Raw genomic sequence first — 14,121 nt, 5'->3', positions numbered from 1 at the left:
TTAACTTGCACGGTGAAGGTCGTAACACATTAAACAGCCAGAATCATAGTTTTTTGGTCACTTCATATCCCACAAAAAATGAACTAAAAAGTCTCATGTAGCCCAAAATGGTACCAATAGAAACTATAGCTTGCCCTGCAAAAAAAGAAGCCCTCACACAGCTCAATCGCCGGTAAAATAAAGTTATGGCTCTCCGAATTTTGCGAGAAAACACAAATTTTATTTTTAACAATTAGTTTCTTCCTTGTAAAAGTAGTAAAACAAAAATAAAACTATATAAATATGGTATTGCCTTAATTGTATTGACAGGGACAATAGAGTTAATGTCATGGCGCAGGGCGTGGAACAACTGGGCCGTGCCGCGTAGAGGGATAGCTGGTGGCCAAACAGGTACAATACTAAGTCTGTAGTCCAGAAAGGGTACCTGAGGCAATGGAGACCGTACCGGTGATTCAGGCTGAAGATGAGGCTCTGGCAGTAGACAGACAGCCGGCTGGGTGTGGCACAGTTGATGCAGCGGAAGACACAACTCGACTTCAACTCTAGATGGCACAGAGGCACGGTAGAACACAGGTAGGATACAGGGTACGGGCAACACTGGGAACTGGAAGACACTAGGAGACTATTTGCAAGACAATCTTTAGGTACACAACAACGCTCAGGCACTGATCAAGAGGGCAGAGCCCTTTTTATAGTCCAGCAGCATTCTGGACTGATTGCAGATTTCCTGCAATTGTGCGCGCACTGGCCCTTTAAGGCCGTGCACGCGTGACCTGCGGGAGACAATCTCTGAACCAGAAAGTGAGTGCCGTCTTCTCTCAGGAGGGAGATGCCGCCACATGGCCGCGGCCGTCAGAGGGTAAGTCAGAACGACGGGCCTCGGCCATAGACGTTAGTTAACATGCCATTTTTACCGTAAGGTGAAAGCTGTAAAAACTAAACCCCTCAAAAGATTGAGGCATCACAGTTTTTTTCCTATGCCACTCCACAAAGATTTTTTTCCCAGGTTCCCAATACATTATATGGTACAATAAATGGTGCCGTGAAAAACGACAACTTGTCCCACAAAAAACAAGCCCTCATATGGCTTTATCGCTGCAAAAATAAAAAAAAGTTATAGCTTTTGAAAGGTGGGGAGGGAAAAATAAAAATTCAAGAAAGTGCCATGACAGAAATGGATTAAGAAAAAAGAAACATATTGGCAGGTGGAATATATTCAAATTGTAGAGCTGGAAAGTATGTTACTGGTAAGGACAAGTGGAATCATGCAAATAACACAAGGCTATATGTCTCTGAGGTGTGCAATGGATTCTCCAGATGGACTTTATATTTCCAAAGAGACCCACAAAATCTCTATCATCTAGCAAGGATTTGTGGGAAAGCAATTTGCCAAGATGATTATCAGTACATGTAGGTAAATGTCTTGGTAGCAGTGATACATTGGGTAAATTTTATCATGGTGCTGCAACGATTTTCAAATAAAGCTTGAATTATTAAAAAAATAAATAATAAATCCTACTCCATACCCACATTTTATGAAAGTAAACACCTTACGCATTGTGAAAATGCCACCAGCACCATGGGCACCTTTGTGCAATTCGGCATCAAAGAATAGCGTTGTGTAAAAATAGTATAAAGTCAGGATTGTGGCTAAAAGTCTGACCCAAGCCGAGACAGAGACGCACAACATCACCTACAAATAAAAGTTAAACTAGCAAGAGTTTTTACATGAAAGGTACGCCTTTATCTTCACGCACAGATCTTCACATAATCACCAAAGATGAAGAGCACAAAAATCTTTCCGATCCAGATGCCAGTAAATATCCGAATCACGGAGTTAACAAATGGCCTGGTTAGGTGCAGGGGGTGATTAGATATGCAACTGCTTATCTTCTTACCTCTGTAGTAGGGGAAAAATACCCCCTAATATCTGGGCTCACTGGAGGCTGTACAGGGGAGAGCGAACAATAACGGACCATCCTGCTTTCAGTTCCCCTCCTCCCACCCCTCCGTTTATACAGGCACATAAACTGGAAGTACAACTTTTCATTCTGCATCTGACGTCAAATGAGTGCTGCGCCCCGAATATTACACCAAGCACATTGACCCTGGTATCATTTAAAAAGCTTAGATCTGGATCGAGCCCTTGTGTTGTAGTTGTGGCAAATTGAACTTTTGCAGTGAAAGATTTAAAAAAAAATAATAATTGTGTTGTCCTACAAAATGTTTGTAGAATATTTTACAAAGCGTACAAATAAATGAGCACAAAGGTGAATGCTAGTTTAAAGCCTATGTCTCTCAGGTCTCAGAGTTGCTTATGGGTAAATGAGCTAATATTGATATTGGGCAGCACTGTAGCTAGCGGTTCATAACGCCTTGCAGCAGTTAAAATCCAATAAGCTGTATGTGTGATAGAAAGTTTAGATTGTCTGCCCCACTGATGGACAGGGACGGGAGTAATGACAATATTTGTATAGGACTAATGAAAGTGTTGCGCTATATAAATAAAAGGGATAATTAAACCTGTAAACAAATCTCTGACCCATTACTTAACCTTTTAGTGACCAGCCTATTTTAGACCTTAATGACCAAGGTATTTTTTACGTTTTTCCATCGTCGCATTCCAAGAGCTATAACTTTTTTTTATTTTTGCGTCGACATAGCTGTATAAGGTCTTGCTTTTTGCGGGACAAGTTGTACTTTTTAATAGCACCATTTTGGGGTACATAGAATTTATTGATTTTAACTTTTTTTGGGGGGGAAATAGAAAAAAAACAATTTTGTCACTTTTTTGTGTCCTAAATCTACGTTGTTTACCATGTGGTATAAATAACACTAACTTTATTCAGCGGGTTTTTACGATTGCAACGATACCAAATTTGTATAGATTTTGTATGTTTTACTACTTTTACACAGTAAAAACACTTTTTTCAAAATTATTTGTTTTTTTGTTTGAAGAGCCATAACTTTTTTTATTGTTCCACCGATGCAGCTGTATGAGGGCTTTTTTTTTTGCGGGACGACTTTTAGTTTTTATTGGTACCATTTTGGAGTAGATGCGACTTTTTGATCACTTTTTATCACTTTTTTTTTTTTTAAAGCAGGGTTCACCGAAAACAGCAATTTTTCCATTGTTTTTTATTTCATTTTTTACGGCGTTCACCGTGCGGGTTAAATAATGTAATAGCTTTATCGTTGGCGTCGTTACGGACAAGGTGATACCACATATGTGTAACTTTTTTACTTTATTTAGTTTTTTTTAATAGAAAAGCATTTTGTAAGGGGAAAAAGTGGGTTTTTCATTTTTCTTTCTTTCTTTCTTTTTTTTTTTTTTTTTTATTAACTTTTATTAAAGTTTTTTTTTTTACTAGTCCCACTTTACTATGCGATCATCCGATCACTTTTATAATACACTGCAATACTTTTGTATTGCAGTGTATTACTGCCTGTCCGTTTAAAACGGACAGGCATCTGCTAGGCCATGCCTCTGGCATGACCTAGCAGGCATTCACTACAGGCAGACCTGGGGCCTTTATTAGGCCCCCGGCTGCCATGGAAGACACAGACACTCGGCGATCTTATCACCGGGTGTCGGTGGGAGGGAGAGGGAGCTCCCTCCCTCTCTCCAAAACAACTCAGATGCGTTGCTCGCTATTGAGCGCTGCATCTGAGGGGTTAAACGGGTGAGATTGATACTTATATCGATCTCACCCATTCGAGCAGGGATGCCCCCAGCCCTCAGCTACCTCTGGTAGCTGAGACCAGGGAGATTTAATGTCTCCCTACTCTGTTCATTTATTCTGATGCAGCGTCGTGAAAAGGCGAATGCATCAGAATAAAGCCCATTAGTGGGCGCCGTGAAAAGGCGTATTGGCGGTCACTAACTGGTTAATAGATCCTGCCAATTAATTTAGCTTTTACATTTTCCTTTTATTAGCACTTATACACTAATATATGCTAGCATACTTTAAAGCGCCAAAACATATGAGCATCAGGCAGACATGTTTCTGCAGCACATAGCTAAAATTAAATATTAGTATAACATTTAAAAAAAAATACAAAGGAAAAAATGTGATTTATCTAAGTATGGTTACTTAGGAAGGATTCACAGGAGGAAGAGGGACTTTTGATCGATCATTGACACTGAGTTATGGATGGATTTTTCGTCAGGTAAGCCCATTTAATCGCTAGGTTTCTGATTACATGAACCCCACTTTAATTCATACAGATTTCATATAGATAATACTGATTAATTTGACTTAATTTGTCCTGGTAGGAATGAGTTCTGACTTCCAGTAGTATGCACGAAAAATCTAGCTGCTGAAAAAATTCTGCTACAAACTCATCTACATTTGTATGGAATATCCTCACAAGCAGGGCCAGACTGGCCATCTGGCAGTTCTGGCAAATGCCAGATGGGCCGCTGAATAGTTGGCCGCCTGCTTGCCGTCCAAACGAACAGTGTCGGCTCAGGCGGCATGGTACAGCATTTGTAAGGGGGTGTCCAGCACAGCAGCGAAGAACTGCTGTCCGACACTAATAGCCGTGGTCTGTGCTTCTATTACTAAAACTCCCTGTGCTACGCTAAAATCTCCCCCTCCAGCCCCTCTTCCCTGCTCTTCACACAACCTCTCCTCCTCCTCCTGCTGTTACCAGTCAGGACGTGAGGGAGGGGAGACTGTCGACGGGCTCTGTGTTGGGCTGTGAGCAGAAGTGCTGGAGTGAAGAATCTCACCCCATCAACCTGCCTTCACAAATATCTCATCCATACGCTGCGTAAAATTTCCGAGCCGAAATTGACCTACGGTGCGTAATTTACAGACCGCAGCATGTCAATTCCTGCTACGGAAAGTGTGCAGAATTGCTGCGTTTTTCATAGGAGACTTCTCCATCTCTAACATTGAGAAAAACGCAGCAATTTACGCACCATTTTCTGTCGCAAACACCGCAGGAAATGGTGCGTTTTTGCTACAGCGGAGAGCATTTTAAACGGAATTGCTGCAGAAATTTTGTGCAGCAGTTCCATTGTGTGTGGACAAGCCCTAAATTCGCAGCATAAGGGCTTCTCCACACGTATTGGAATTGCTGCAGAAAATGGTGCGTATTTTGCTGCGTATTGCTCAATGTTGCGGGATAGTGAAATTCCTCTGAAAAACGCAGCAATTTATTTCACTTTCCACAGCAGAAATTGACATGCTGCAGTACGAAAAATACGCACCGCAGGTCAATTTCTTGTCAGAAATGTTACGCGGCGTGTGGATAGGATTTGATAGATCTCGCCCACTTTGCTGCTACTGTATTCTGCGTATTTTTCATCTGCAATTCCAGATGGAAAATACTCAGCAATTCCGTTACGTGTGGACAAGCCCTAACACAGTAGCAGCAGAGTGGGTGAGATTTGAACAAATCACACCCACACGATGAGTGGAGAAAAAGGCTCAGAAATTGACCTGCGGTCCGTTTTTTTAAGTTGCAGCATGTCAATCGTATTTGCATAAATGCTGCTTATTTGTTTCTGGTTTTCCCCATTTAATTCAATGGGGAGGTAAAACCTGCAACAAATAGCAGATGTTGTGTTTTTTGCGTCGGAAATGCAGCGAAAACTGTAAGTCTCATACTTACCCAGAATTCCATTTTTTTAATCAGGGCCAGCCTCCTGGGATGACGTTTCATCCATGTGACCGCTGCAGCTAATCGCAGGCTGCAGCGGTCACATGGGATGAAACCTCATCCCAGGGCTGCAGGGTGTAGGAGGGAAGCGTCGCCATGGTAAGTATCCATTTTTTCTGCTCAGTTTTCCGCAGCGGCCATTCCTGGCCGAAAAACTGCACCACAATTTGGTGTGGATGACGTTTCATCTGGTGTGGTTTTTCAGCCGGGATTCCCCACGGTGCACAGGGCGTATACGCTGTGTGCTTTTACACAACGTATCAGTCCTTTGTGAACATACCGTACAGTATATAGATATAGTAGCTGCTGTCTTACAATGATACAGCTGCAAACCACGTCAACATGCTGCGTTCCCACGAGTCAGCGCAGTTTTCAAATGATTGTTAATGTCCATGCAGTTTTTTGCAGACATTAACAATCATTTCAAAACCGCACCGACTTTTGGTAAAACTGTATGTGCTATGTGTCGTATTGGACAACTTTTGTTGTTACTATCTAATTGTTTGCTTTAAAGGCTATGTAACCCTTTGAAGGGGATTTTTTTATTTATTTTAATAAAATGTCAGTCAGTGTCTTTTGTGCAACTTTACAATTAGTTTTTATTAAAAAAATCTTTTGACTTTTTGAGCTATAGCTGCTCTGTATCCTGTATACAGAGCAGCTGTATCTTACGCTGAATCCTGAACACGTCAGGTGCGTGGGACTGACTGCTTCAGTGTCAGCGTGTCCTGTGTGTCTCTGACACGCAGGTTCCACATATAATAGATCACATCTAAGTTACTTAGATGTGATAGATTACAGGTGGATACAGTCAACTACTCTATGGAGTCCGGCAAAAAAAATGGAAACCTTGCGAAACGGAAACCATTAGCAACGGAAGCGTCACCATTGAATTCAATGGTAATGGTAACGGAAAGCTATGGTTTCTGTTTGGTTTCCGTTCGTGGGTTCACCTGACGGAAAGGTCTGACGGAACCCATGAACAGAACCCCGACGCAGGTGAGAATGAAGCCTAACTATTACTGTATGATCTGTACAGATGGTGGACGGTACTATTTTTTGGGGTGTAGCAACTCCCAGTATATCATTACCATTGCTCAGGTCATACTGGAAACTGCTAACCTGACCTTTCAAGTGATCTCTGTACTGAAATCTATTTGTACGGAGCTTGGTTCTGGTGCTGTATATATGTACGGAGGTTGGTTCTGGTGGTGTGTATATATGTACTGAGCTTTGTTCTGGTGTTGTATATATGTATTGAGCTTGGTTCTGGTGCTGTATATATTTACTGAGCTTGGTTCTAGTGTAGAGCAGATGGCATTGTTGCAATTCATTGTATGTTTAATCAGAACCTGTCTGGTAGTTTTAACCCCTTGAACCGCCACCATACAGTAATACATGACCTGACAATATTTTCAAGCATTCCCCTGTATGTTTGTTTCAGATGCAGCAAAATCTTTAAAATCAACTTTTAAAATAGTGCACGCTATATGCTAATTACTCTATAAAGGGTCATGGGTCGGTGCTGCTTTCCTGTAGACTCACAGAGTCCTAACTGCAAACCCACCTTTCCATGCTTCGTTGACATCCCCCTGGCTGTTATACAAAACTACCAGTCTTCTCTAACTTTCTTGGATGCGCCATTGCCTTGTACTCCATCAACACGCACTGTTCACCGATTTGTACTCTGCCAGGCTTCATCACTGCACCCCACATGTCAGGGGAGTACAAAGCAAAGGAGAAGGCTGGTAGTAATCTAGAACAGTCAGTGGGATGCCAATCAAGATCTGGGGGGGGCGCCATTTCAATTTTCGACTCAGGCAGCAGAAAAGCTAGAATTGGCCCTGGGCGGTGGCACAACTGAAACCAGCTGCCACCACCCCCTCATGCACGAATTGTATATGCCTTACAATAACGCTGATTGGCAGGGAAGAAAGACTTGCTGCCAATCAGCGCCGCCCAGGGCCAATTCTAGCTTTTCTGCTGCCTGAGGCGAAAATTGAAATGGCGCCCCCCCCCAGATCTTGATTGGCAACCCCCCCCCCCCTATAAGAGAGCAGGCCTGCATTGACATAGGATGACGTGAGAACGGGATCGAGGTGAGTATGTAAAGTTGTTGTTTTTGGTCTTTTTTTTCCACTTAAAAGTTTGAGTGGCATTCTCTACGGGGGGGCTATATGTGGGCCACAATCTACAGGAGAGGCTATATGTGAGGCACTATCTACAGGGGGGCTATATGTGGGACACCATATACAGGGGCGCTATATGTGGGGCATCATCTACAGGGGGGCTATATGCGGGGCACTATATACAAAACAAGTCCTCTAGAATAACGAGCATGTACATTATTCTCGTGGAAAAGCTGTGCATTCGTTGGAGTTGGGGCTATCAGGAACTATTCCTCTTTTCATATACACCTGTTTTAATAAATCTCCCCATGTCTTGTATAGCTGAAAGGTGGTCTCATGTACTCCAGCCCAACACTGGTGGCTGCATATTGCCTGCATTGGACCTGTCTGATTTAAAAATGCCAGGGCTGATTTTAAGTCCCAGTCCGGCCCTGCTCACAAGTGACAATAAGCAGGACAACTTTTGGCCTAGGAAAAACTTGTTTATAACATACCCTAGAGACCAACCAAAAAACATATGTCCAGAAGTTCACAATCTTAGGGCATTCCCACCAACCATGCATCAATGTTCCCTTTGCATTACAATTGCGCCAGCACAGACTTGAATTGTCCGGGTAGGATTTAGCTAGTCTCACTGGGATTATTATACCACCTCAGCTGTAATTTACGGATCCCCTCAAGATGATTAATACAGTATGATGTTTCGGCCAATCGTCTCAATGCTCGATGTCAACACTGAAGCGGAAATATCTTCCCAAGATCCTTCTCCCAACTTATCATATATTTAATTTGGTCTTTAGACTTAATCAACATAATTTCTTTATATATAATTGAGATTCCACCCTTTCTTTCGGACTGACAATTAATAAAAATATTTAATCTCGCCATCCCCGGTGGTGAACTTTCCATTTTCCCTATAAGTCCATGTTTATCAATGAAAGCCCTAAATCTTCGGTATTGAAGGAAAGTAGATGTTGGTGCTGACGCAATCATGGCCCAAAAATATGTTAGACTGAAATTTATAATGGGTATGTAAACCGATACCCTCCCAGTGAATTTATCCAGATCCTCGATATATCGGAGAGAAGAAAGACACAGAGACCATTATTGTATACTCAAATATCTTTTGAAAAAAAAGTAGCTTGATTCCAGCCAATTATTTACAATGTGACATTAATTCGGATTTGATTTAGCCAATAGCATATGACTGTTTTGTCCTGAACCAATCATAGGCTTAGAAGACGTTTTAAATGTAAAACCATCGTTTCCCAAATTATACCACGTCATCAAGGCTACGAGTCGGAATGACCCATCACTTATAGTAAACAAAACCATTCTTCAGACACTCAGGGATGATCGGCTCCTTTTCACACAAAAAAGGGTAAGTATTTATCCATAGCAAGAGAGAGACTAAATATAAACCTCTAACTCAGGGACAAACAATAAAGAATTGTTTCTGACATTGCTGACATAGATATATTAGCTTTAAAGCAACATGACTTATTAATCTCAAAATGGTTCCTTCAGGCCCCAAGATCGATTCCAAATATCCAAAATTGACGCCACACATACAAGATGGAGTCCACGCAAAATGTAATCATTTAAAGATATTCTAATCACTTTTGCATTGGTTAATTGTATTTAGCAACAAGGTCCTTAAATGGCAGGAGCTGCCAATCCACTACAATATACTGCAGTGAGTATATTCCTGCGGGTGACCAAGATTGTAGGATCAGCTCCGTTATAAGATCATAGAAATAGTCTATACTAAAATATTGAAGCTTAATGCTAATGCCTCTATTAAGAAAAACAGTATTTCTCCACATATTTATAAGAACATTTGTGGATTCTAGTTTTCTGGTAACAAACTCAATCCCTAAAAGGGTAATAATATATAAGTAGTCTCTTAAAAGAAGCAACTTCACCTTGTTTTTAGTTGGATCCATCTAAGTTGTGTTCCCTCCTCCCAGCAGGCCTTTACTGGTTCTAATAGGACTATTTTTTTGATACAGGGCTGAATCCGTTACTCCCATTCCTCCTGAGCCTGATCGCCTAAATAGCGTTGTCCGCAATGCTCAGCGATTCTGTCCCACTTGGCGCCCCAGATAAAATATGGGATTATTTTTTGCAGCTCCACAATTCATTTTGGAAAAGATAGTGGTATGCATCTCCTAATATATAATATTACCGGAAAAATTTTCATTTATACTATATTTATTTTGGCTTTCCTGGAAAATAAGATTTTCATTCATTTTTGAGATTTCTTGTTTCATTCTCTCTATTAGTTTAAGAGCATTTAACTTAATAGTTCTAGGCAATGATGATGATCTTTGAATGCTTAGATAGGTGGACTCGTCCTTGATCCATGATTATGGAAAACTAGTTCTTATTACAGGATCGTTCTGCATTTTAATTAATCAACATTAATTGACATTTTGATTCATTAATTTTGTAATACGACGCCCTCGAGTATGCGCCATTTAAACTGGTTAGAGGTGCAACAGGGTCTGTACATGAAATAATATCATCTGCATACAATCCTATGACGAAATTCCTTACACCACTTCTAATACCATGGATGTCTTTGCTCATTCTAATTGACTGTGCCAAAAATTCAATTGTCAGATTACAGAAAGGGCATCCTAATCGGATTCTGTTTGTAATGTTAAATTCTTAGTTAAACCCCATGTCAAAGACTCTTGCAGTTGGATATGTATAAAGAGAAAATATTGCATTCAGTATGAATCCAGGGAAACCGAACTTAAACCAGGGTGGATCTGAGGAAATCCCAGTGCACTTTATAAAAATGCTTTTTCAGCATTAAGCGACCAGAGCGCACTGGGGTTTCCGGACTGGCCACCCAGCTGAACCAGGTCAAGCACTCTTCTGCTGGTGTCTCCGGTTTGTTTATTTTGCATGAAGCTCACCTGATCTGGCGAGATGATAGAGTCGATCACAGACCCCAGTCTCTTGTTCCAGTACAGTAGAAAAGATTTTTAAGCCTCCATTAAGGAGAGATATTGGTCTATAACTCTCTGGAAGCAGATGCTTTTTCTCTGGTTTTGGAATGGTGATTATCCTTGCTTCCAGCGTTTCCTTCGGGACCGCCCCCCCCCCCCCCGACTTATATAATTTTTATAGGTTTGTGAGATATGGGGTCAATACACTGTTAAATTCCTGCTAGTACTCGTTTAGGATCCCATCCGGCCCTGGTGCCGTAGTCACGAAGAGATTTTATTGCTGCCTGGGCTTCTACAGTCCCAATTTCAGTATTTAGTCTGGATCTCTGCTATTAATCTATTCTAATTTTTTGATGACCGGTCGAAATTATATTGACATGTTATTCATGTGCACTTTCATCTGAGTAGTAAAGAGGGCCTATCCGCTTTCCTGACAATGGGGCCCTATTGACAATGGGAATAGTAATGCACAGTTGTCAATAGATTTCCAGGAGGAATAACAAAGGAATTGCACAATGCAGAGTTCTAAGAATAGATGATCCAGCATTATTATGTCATGGGAATACAAGTATATACTAAAACAGTCTTTTCAGTAAAGTGAATAGGTCCTCTTTAAAGAAAAAATAATGCATGTTTTTTTGCAACCAGTATCTGTATATGCATATACCATTATACAATTAACAAAACGCCAGTTTTCACATTTGATATCTGAGTATATATTTTGTATGCTTGGTTTTAGATTTTTTCAAGCCCACCTGATGAGTCTGTGAATGAGCCAACATCTCTTTCTCCCCGTGCCCCACCCAGACAGTCAAGAAGACAACGAAACAAGAGGCCGATTGCTGTGTACAACCTAAGTCTTGAACTTGATAATGGTAAGATGATCTGAAACACCTTGGCATTAACCCTCTCTTATTCAGCACAGCAGTGAAGATTACTTTATACAGCAATTGATGACGCAACCAAGTTAAATATTTGAGTATGTGTAGGTGGAACAGACTGTACGGCTAAGATAAATAAACTACAACTGTAATGGAACACTTTTGTGCTATTGGGGTTGAAATATTGTACGTATGTACATTGGTTATATCATACATGAATGAAATTATTGGTACCCCTCCTCTTTCTTTTCAATACAGATGTAGCCATCTTTAACTTGATTCTGATAACTTGCTGCAGCGTGATACAACACAACAAAAGCCATTGAAAAAGTCAAGATAAGAGATCTAGCCACTGTTTATTTAGGCCTGATTTACACGAGCGTGTGCGTTTTGCGCACGCAAAAAACAGGGAGTTTTGCGTGCGCAAAAGGCACTTAACAGCTGCGTGTGTCATTAGTGTATGATGCGCGGCTGCATGATTTTCGCGCAGCCGCCATCATTATGACACTCCGTTTGGATGTTTGTAAACAGAAAAGCACGTGGTGCTTTTCTGTTTACATTCAGTTTGACAGCTGTTGCGCGAATCACGCAGTTCGCACGGAAGTGCTTCCGTGCGTGATGTGCGAACAGCGCACAAAGATAGGACATGGCGTGAGTTTTTTTCAGCGCACTCACGCTGAGCAAAACTCACGGACTGTCTGCATGCCCCCATAGACTAATATAGGTGCGTACGACACGCGTGAAAAGCAGGCACGTCGCACACACGTATATCACGCACGTGTAAACGAGGCCTAAATGCGTTAAAAGTCAAGGGAAAGATGGCTACATCTGTAGGCTCAGTGTTTTTTTTTAACTTCGTATAAATGGACCAAAGTATTTGATCCTGCATTCTTTGTTTCACATTTAAGAGCACATAAAACGTTTCCTTATAACATTACAATGTTTTCTAATAAGACAAATGAAAATGTCATGGAAAACAAAATCATGTTTATTTTTTTTACTATGCTCTAGGGGAAAAATGGGAAAAGGGTTTTTATTTTAACTTTTAATATTTTTTTATTTATTTTTTACACCAAAAAAAGCTTTATTTAACTTATTTTTACTTTTTTTATTAGTCCCCCTAGGGGACTTCAACCAGCGATCGTTAGATCGCTTGCACGATATACTGCAATACTAATGTATTGCAGTATATCATGATTCTGACAGGCACGTATTAAGCCCTTCCTGAGGCAAGGCTTAATAGGTGTACAAAGATGGCGGACCTGGGGGCGTTCATTAAGCCCCCAGGCAGCCATAGCAACCATTGCCCCCCCGCGATTGCGTTGCGGGGTGCGCGATGAGCTCTTAGAGGGGGTCGCCCCCCTCTTTCTGACGATTTAAGTGCTGCGGTCAGTATTGACAGCGGCATTTAACGAGTTAAACTAGCGGGATCGCTCTCGAAGTGTCTCTGTAACATACAGCCGACACCGTCATCGCATGGGGCGAGCTCACTGCGTGAGCCCGCTCCATACTTCCCCTACCCGACTTTGGCGTATGGATACGTCAAATGTCGGGAAGGGGTTAAAGAGGACATGTCCGCTTCCCTGACATTTCTGTTTTAATAAATACATGTATTCCCCATAAAATCACTGCCCTGGAACATCTTTTCTTAGAACTCTGCAATCTCCCTTTACTCTGTTATTCCTCCTAGAAATGTATTCATAAATTGACAACAGGGGGTTACCATTTACCTTTTCAAAGGGGCGTGTCCTTTCACAGTCTCACGGATTGGACAATGTTAGGGCTTATTCAGACGAACGTGATATACGTCCGTTCAACGCGCATGATTTTCACGCGCCTCGCACGGACCTATATTAGTCTAGGGGGCAGTGCAGACAGTTGCGTGATTTTTACACAGCGTGAGTCCGCTGCGTAAAACTTACGACATGTCCGTTCTTTGTGTGTATTTTGCGCATCACGCACTCATTGAAGTCAATGGGTGCGTGAAAACCATGCATGGCACACGGAAGCACTTCCGTGGGACGCGCGTGATTCGCGCAACAGCAGTGAAAAGGATGAATGAAAACAGAAAAGCACCACGTGCTTTTCTGTTTACAAACATACAGAGTGTCGTAATGATGGCGGCTGCGCGAAAAGCACGCAGCCGCGCATCATGCAGGGCTGACACACGGAGCTGTCAAGTGCGAAAGTGACTTCGTTTTTTGCGTGCGGAAAATGCACACGCTCGTGTGAATCCGGCCTTAGTCTGTGTATTGACACCTCTCCCCCCCCCCCCCCAAAGGAAAACACCCAGTTGTCAATTTATTCATAACTTTGTAGAAGTAATAGCAGAGGAATGGCACAAGGCAGAGTTCTAAGAAAAGATGCCCCAGACTCGTTATTTTATGGGCAATACAAGTATTTACTTAAACAGACATGTCAGGAGAGCGGACAGACCCTCTTTAAGTTTACTTTAATGAAAATGATCCCTCTTATAATATA

General features: G+C 41.6%; 1 protein-coding gene across 4 annotated transcripts in view; it reads left to right on the top strand.

The window, feature by feature from the left end:
- The window catches only part of ARHGAP10 (Rho GTPase activating protein 10), a 394,713-nt gene that overhangs the window by 269,586 nt on the left and 111,006 nt on the right, over nucleotides 1–14,121 (top strand). For all 4 annotated transcript variants that reach the window (XM_075860371.1, XM_075860369.1, XM_075860372.1 and 1 more), the window contains one exon: nucleotides 11,499–11,634. In XM_075860371.1, the coding sequence (XP_075716486.1) occupies nucleotides 11,499–11,634 (136 nt within the window). The remainder of the gene's footprint in view (nucleotides 1–11,498; nucleotides 11,635–14,121) is intronic.

Source organism: Rhinoderma darwinii, chromosome 1 (genome assembly GCF_050947455.1).
Source record: "Rhinoderma darwinii isolate aRhiDar2 chromosome 1, aRhiDar2.hap1, whole genome shotgun sequence".
NCBI classification, from domain to species: domain Eukaryota; kingdom Metazoa; phylum Chordata; class Amphibia; order Anura; family Rhinodermatidae; genus Rhinoderma; species Rhinoderma darwinii.
Note: the sequence above shows the minus strand (reverse complement) of the source record. Positions and strands in the feature narration are given on the sequence as shown.